General features: G+C 33.6%; 1 protein-coding gene across 1 annotated transcript; it reads left to right on the top strand.

The window, feature by feature from the left end:
* Positions 1 to 1,659: 1,659 nt before the first annotated feature.
* Positions 1,660 to 6,640, top strand: LOC107812922 (IQ domain-containing protein IQM6-like). The gene is made up of 9 exons (XM_016638106.2): positions 1,660 to 1,837; positions 3,196 to 3,673; positions 3,793 to 3,907; positions 4,010 to 4,075; positions 4,168 to 4,256; positions 4,354 to 4,441; positions 4,879 to 5,118; positions 5,210 to 5,311; positions 5,793 to 6,640. Exons 2-9 carry the CDS (start codon positions 3,201 to 3,203, stop codon positions 6,522 to 6,524), a joined length of 1,905 nt encoding a protein of 634 aa, XP_016493592.1. The 5' UTR covers positions 1,660 to 1,837; positions 3,196 to 3,200; the 3' UTR covers positions 6,525 to 6,640.
* The last annotated feature ends 767 nt before the right edge of the window (positions 6,641 to 7,407 follow it).

The following is a 7,407-nucleotide window of genomic DNA, read 5'->3' as shown; positions in this document are numbered from 1 at the left end:
AATAATGCATGGCTAGTTCACCGTTGGCTTGCCTAGTGGCGATATTGGGTGCCATCACGGCCAATAGAAAAATTGGATTGTGACACTGGGCGGGAAAAATTAAATAAAAATTTCTGACTGAATTCGATCGGTATACTTAAAATTTTTTAATTAAACTATTTTTGGTAGATAATATGCAAGTCTGACAAGGACTTGGTCAAAGATTGACCAATTTTCGACCGACATCGGTTGAAATTTTTATATTTTTGAGACAAAGCACTATTTCTTTATTGCGGGATCACTTTTTCCGACCGAAAGTGGTCGGTATTTTTTAGTAAAAATTTTTATTTGACTTTTGTGATCAATCTAGATATTTTCCGACCGATTTCGGTCGATATGGTTTGGACGAATTTTGGCAGATTTCTAGTAGTGTACGCTTTTAGGTAAATAACTTGAAGATAGTAATAAAGGGTAGCGAGATGATACACCAATTACCCGAATAACTATTGCACATTGTAGCTATAAAAATCACGGGAGGTGATCCATTAAACTGAGGTCTCCCCACTTAATAATTAAGTCGTGTTTGACTAACCTCATACCTTCGTTTAGTGTTATTATGAGATAATCATATATTTAGTTGTATCTTTCCATAAACAATTGCTTATAAATATGGACTTTATTCCACATCATGTAAATTTCCCTATTAGCTACTACTATATAAGTAGAGTTACTGCCATTTTTACTTTTGTTAAACATGACTAATTAGCTACCATTTAATTAAGTCGAATAATTTATTCCATTTAGGTTAACCAATAGCCAATAATTAATTCACATGCTTAATTAGAATATTTAGCATTTAATAATCCCGCTTAGTCTTGAAATTCGGATGGAACCACGATGGTGCATTTCGGAAAGTGTTTAATACTTTTCTTTTTTGAGGTAGTTTAAAACTTAACCCTATATTTGGTGGCGCGGATTAGTTTAACCAGAGTTATTTGCAAATAGGTGTCATAACCTAAATCATTAGGTGGTGGTTTCTCTCTTATAATCCTATTTAAAAGAGTTATCTGTCAAAATCCGTGAGAAAACGGGCGCAACAATGAACACCCTAGTTGTAGCAGTATTTTCCGTAACACTCAAAAATCAAGTTAGCAAGCAAGTATAACTCTTGTTTCACTGTCAGTCAACTTTTTCAGTATGACAAATTGCACTTCTCATAAGTGGAATTAGCCAATTAGCTCAAAGATTTACCTAGACAACCGCTACTCAGTATCTTTTTAAAATATGTTGTTTTAATCCGTTCAAGGATATGAATTTATCGTGTAGAATAATATTCGTTGATATTTACATTGACATTTGTAGGGTATAAAATGTAGGACAACTAATGTACATCGCCACATACATAGTATACCAATACAAATCAGTGAGTCTGAAGGAGAAATTGTACACATAAAGAAGCAAATGGCCCCAAATACAACAAATAAAATAAAATAAAATAAATACTTACCCGCCCGCTGTAATATTTACATCAAAATAATTAGAAATTAAAGTAAAATTACATAGAAATACTACGTATACTTAACCATAATTTTTGCTTTCATTTGTTTGGCTAAGCGTAAGTGAACTTTTTCATGTATGTTTGCTTAGCTTAATTGGTCAGCATTCTGAATAGAAGGAAACCCAAATTCTTTGCGGCATCTCACAAGTCGGTTTCTGTCCACCAACACAACATTTTCTTTCTCTTTCTGCTTTCCTCTATTTTCTTTTTCTTTCTTCTCTTCTTTCCCGCTGCATTCCAAAGATTCAACCTTTAATATTCAAATTTGATAAATTGTCATTCTCGTAGGTATCGGATAAGGTAAAAAGTTGTAATTACCAAATTATTGTCTTTCTTTTTTTTTTAGTGTGATACACGTGAAAAAATATCAGATCTTTTAACATTGTTTCATGTTGTTTTTGGATTATATGCATTAATATTGTGTCGTTTACTTTATTAATAATTTGTCAGCTTCAACCTTATATTCATGTATTCCATTCAGAATTCTTGTGACTTAAACCTCTCCATTTTCCATGTTGCTCTTCATTTCTGCTTATTTTTTGTTATATTGCTGTTGCAGCTTTGAAGTTTAATATGGGCATATTGTTTTCAGGAGATGGATCGGATTGTACAGTTAGCCCCATAAAATTATTTATTTATCAAAAATAAATTGTTTATGCTTTGATCCTGTTCCTGGGGCATTCATACATTTATGATGGAATTCCATGTAAAAAAATATATTGTAGGCCAAAGGCAGAATAGAACCATCTAGCTTATAATTATATGTTTTAATGTAATTTGATTTTTATTTTTTGTTTTTGTTTTTTTTTTTTTTTAAACTATAATATGAAGGTTGAGATAGTATATTATATTTTGTGATTGTTCCATCAAATAAATTGGGTTTTGGGGTAAGATGGTATTCATCAATGGGGCCACTGAAAATATAGATCCTCACATCACATGTAAACTCTAATGCCATTTCATTTAGATTTTTCTATATTATTTTTCTTTCATTAAGTAGCATATTAAACAAGGTCCCTTGAGATGGTTTGTTAATTTCATGCACATGCACCAGCTGTAGGTATGAACAATGGGGAGTGAAGGTATTAAAAAGGAACAAGATTGACCTAAAATCACATTAAAAACAGTTATCTAGAAAAATTTGCATATCTGCAATCCTCGGAATACATAAAAAAAGATAGGGCATTATAGAAAAAAAATATCTAGGTAGGAGATATTAATTAGTTGGAAATATATTTTAGTCACGTATGTTTAATTTAGGTCCTATGATTTCTACGAGTCTTTTAGCCTTATTAGAGATTTTTATGCCAATAAAAAATGTAGAGAACTTTTAGTACCTCTTATTTTTATATTTATTTTTGTAAAATATTGGCCTGGGATGAAATTAAATGGAGAACCATGGTCTGTGTTTTTCTTTTTGGGTTTAAATAGGAATGAACTTGAGTATCTGGCTCTTGGTTATGCTATTTTGATTTTTCTGATATAAAACTACAGAGAATAGTTTCTCTTGTTAGCATTGTTCAATATAAAAGCATCATAAACTTAAAAATTGTTGATGGAATTAATATCTTATGCCTTTATCTTGATTATCACAGATGTTTATATTTTTGAGATTTCATACTTGGCATATACTTAACATCCTAGTGACTTCTTTGCAGGGGAGATGGGAATAACATTTTCCTGTCCGTTTGCCAATTTTGAGGATCTGGATACTCGGGTTGAATCTTATTTGGTGAGAACATTAAGTTTAGGAAGTGATGATATGAGGATTGCATTACAGCCCAGGAATTTCAGTGACCAAATTACTAGAAAGTCAATTTTGAAATCTTTTAGTTCTGGAAATATGATCCTTGAGGGAACTCTTACCTATAAAAGGAGGGAATTTGAGGCCAAGATTGCATTGAAGACTCTTGTATCTGACAAGGAGGATAAGAAGATCATTAGATCAGACATTATATTGAACGGGGAAGAAGTTTCTCCAAAACTCCATAACATATATGAGAAAGATACTAGGATGCTACCAGCGAAATGTGGAAAACATAGAGATCAAGCTGCTGTAAAGTTGCAGAAGACATATAAAAGTTTTCGTACCCGAAGACAGCTTGCTGATTGTGCTGTTCTAGTTGAGCAGAGATGGTATAATAGTTCATAGTTATAGTTATGAAACTTTTGTTGTGTATATTTGTCATGATATTTTCATGCCTTACGCACGTTGGTTTGAGTAATAAAGTTGAAATTTTTGGTGTATTTTATAGGTGGAAGCTATTAGATTCTGTTGAACTCAAGCACAGTTCTATATCATTCTTTGAAACTGAGAAACCTCAAACTGCTGTTTCTCGCTGGTCAAGAGCGTTAACTAGAGCTGCTAAGGTATGGATTAACCTTATAACATCCTGTCAGGTTCTTTTCTTGTTTTCTCCTTTCTTTTTCTTTGATTAAGTTATGATTTTAGGAATTCGCGTGTGTTGGTAGGTGGGTAAAGGTCTGTCCAAAGATGGAAAAGCACGTAAGCTTGCATTGCAACATTGGCTTGAAGCTGTAAGTTCCCTTCTCAAGAACGAAGTTTAACAATGTCAAAGTTCATTTTTGTGGGATTTCTGTCTGTCTTCTTAATCAATCTTGATGAACAGATTGATCCTCGACATCGCTATGGTCATAATCTTCGATTTTATTACACCAAGTGGCTCCAAGCTGACAGTAAACAACCCTTCTTCTATTGGTTAGATTTTTGGATTAGCAAGAAATTTAAGCAAACAAAGGAACTTCAATTTTGATTAGTAAAATGTGGCATTTTCCCCTTGGATGTTGCATTGCAGGCTGGACATAGGTGAAGGTAAAGAAGTGAATCTTGAGAGGTGCCCTAGATCAAAACTTCAACAAGAATGCATCAAGTATCTTGGTCCGGTGAGTTTTCTCTTCTTTTCTGGAGCATCAAATTTCTCAAAAGTTTTCAGATGTCATAGGCAAGTTCTTAGATTTAGGTTTAACATATAATAAAACCATTGAACATCTGTATAAAGTTATCCGATGCATGCTTGGTTGCACATGCATCAGGCTAAAGCGGTTTTGTGAAATTATTTTTTTATATTAATGTAAAGAGTAGTGGGTTACGTTGTGTCAAATGGCAGTTGATATTCAAAATCATATGAAGTGATGTCTTAGCTCCTATTTCATATAACTTGTTTATAGAAGTAATTGTGCATTCTACTGTAAGAAATTTAATTGTTAACTATTTTTTGCTGGTATTCTAGTTAGATTGCACTACTCTAGGCCGTATGAAGTAGGACAATATGCTTGAGAGCATATGTTGTTTGCAACTCACCAGCTATGAATAATCACAGATAGAGAGGGAGGCATATGAAGTTGTCATTGTGGATGGAAAATTCATATACAAGCAGAGCAGAAGGCTGCTAGATACAAGGGGAGGCCCTCAAGATGCAAAGTGGATCTTTGTGCTTAGCGTGTCTAAGATTTTGTATGTTGGGATGAAGCAAAAAGGCACATTTCAGCATTCAAGTTTCTTGGCTGGTGGCGCCACATTGTCTGCGGGGAGATTAGTGGCGGAAGATGGTGTTATAAAGGTAAGAAAACTGCCATGATTTTGCAAAATGTGGTAACATTTCTTTCTCTGAAACCTCATTTTGATGAATCTAAATTTTTCGCATGAAATAGGCGGTCTGGCCTCAGAGTGGACATTACCTCCCCACAGAGGAGAATTTTGAAGCATTCATGTTATTTCTTAAGCAACATAATGTTGATGTCTCTATTGTTCAGGTAGGATAACTCATCTCCGATCCACTCTTGAAGGACTTCTAAGCATTAGCTAACAAATAATCATTTTAACACAAACTTTTATTCCAAAAGGAGTTGTTATCTCGGGGTTCGTTAGAAAATTTTATGCAAAAGTATAAAACCATCAAGTCAGCTAGAAATTGTCACACAATTTTCAAATCTTATGGTGGGTGCGGCCGTGCTTTATATATATGTGTGTGTGTGTGTATATATATATATATATATATATATATATATATATATATATATATATATATATATATATATATATATATAGTTAGCTAAAGGCAACAAAAATATAATTATGTGCTAAATTCATACGCACTGTCACAAAGGAGTAGTGGATCAATGATATTTTGCACTCACTAACATATAACTTTGAATCCGCCTTTGTTACTGCCTTGACTCTTGGTGGCTGAATGAGGCATGGATAATTTGTTAAACTTCAATCCTGATGTTGCAGAAATTCACAAATTATGAGGAAGCTCCCTTTATCAGGATGGAATGCGGTGTCAACATACGTAATAACTTATCAGCCTCAGATTTCAGCCAATCCAATGAAGAGAGCAACCTCAAAAGCTCAGACACAATTACAAAGAAGATTGATTCTACTAACAAGGATGACTCAAGGCAGCCCAGAGTATCACGACCCAAAATTTCTGTTGAAATACCAGAAAGGGAAGGCATTCTCAAGTTGTTTAAGGAGACGGGCCAAGAACCAAAAGACAGCATGCTGCAGCCCGTGGAAACTCCAGCAGATGGATATGAGACACCAGAAGAATATTTATCGGATACGGAATGTTCAGTTTCAAAGAAGAATTTATTTGATCATGAAAATGAAGATGAGAACAAAGAATCTGTACCCGAAGAAAAGATAATCAAGAGAATAAATTCACATATAGGTAAAAAGTCATATCAATTGGCTCATCAATTTTCTTGCAGATGGACAACTGGAGCTGGACCTCGTATTGGATGCATGAGGGACTATCCGTCCGAGCTCCAATTTCGCGTTATGGAGGAGGTGCATTTGTCTCCAAGAACTGCTTTTTCAACTCCCTCAAAATCTGCTCCTCGTTATACTCCTACTATCTTTTCTAGAGAAGCAACTGAAGGCAAAAGACCTAGTTTTGAAGTGGTGGTATTCTCTGAACAAGATAGTACTCCATCAGTAAAAAGAGATGCGAGTTTTGACTGATTTAATTTGTAGTTTCAGAGAAATACAATTATTCTCACAGTAGGGAATTTTCTACTAGGATTTCTCCTTCAGCATTTCTCTACTAATCGAGAAATTGCAGTTTTGTTTGTTTGTCTCTTTTCCCTCTTGAATCATCCCCCCCCCCCCCCTACACCAAGATGTAATTATTCTTTAATCCATTCTTTTGAAGATTATTTAGAATAAAAGATCAAATAAAGTCTCTCAATTTTTTTTCTCTTACTCAATTGTGTTCATCTGAATATTGATTATCCTTTAATTCAAAAATCTATATTGACTTCAGGAAGTTTCATTGCTGGATTTCGAGTACCATATTCCGCTATGCAAAGTGCATGGAAAGCAATGAAGTTTCTGTAAGATAAATGAATACTTATGATCAAAATAAAATTAGGATGCCAGTTATAGGAAGAGGTTATAACATCTACTAATAATATTCTTAGTTTTTTACTGTTGAAGAAAACTAACCCTCTGATCAGTATAAACTATAAAGGAGTCTCTAACATAGTATAAAAATTGAAAGAAAAGCAAATGAAAAATTCCCCTAAAATATATTCCTAATGAGTCACAATATCCCGTCATTCATCATTTAAAGTATATTATGCCCCAATGGCTATTTGAAAAAAGCAATAGCTATCATCAAAACCTCATATACTTGTTAGTAGTACTAAAATTTTCACTCATTTTGAGCCACTACAAAATGTCTCTTAAGAAGGGCCTTAATTATAGACCAATCAAAAGAAAAGGAAAATCCCATGTGAAAATATAGCAAAGATAAAGACTAGGTGATTTATTTATATGTATCTAAGTTTGGATGGATAAAACTATTCAATATCAATATTTGTGAGAGACAAGTACCATAACCCAA

This window comes from Nicotiana tabacum, chromosome 15, assembly GCF_000715075.1.
Source record: "Nicotiana tabacum cultivar K326 chromosome 15, ASM71507v2, whole genome shotgun sequence".
Lineage (NCBI taxonomy): Eukaryota > Viridiplantae > Streptophyta > Magnoliopsida > Solanales > Solanaceae > Nicotiana > Nicotiana tabacum.
Note: the sequence above shows the minus strand (reverse complement) of the source record. Positions and strands in the feature narration are given on the sequence as shown.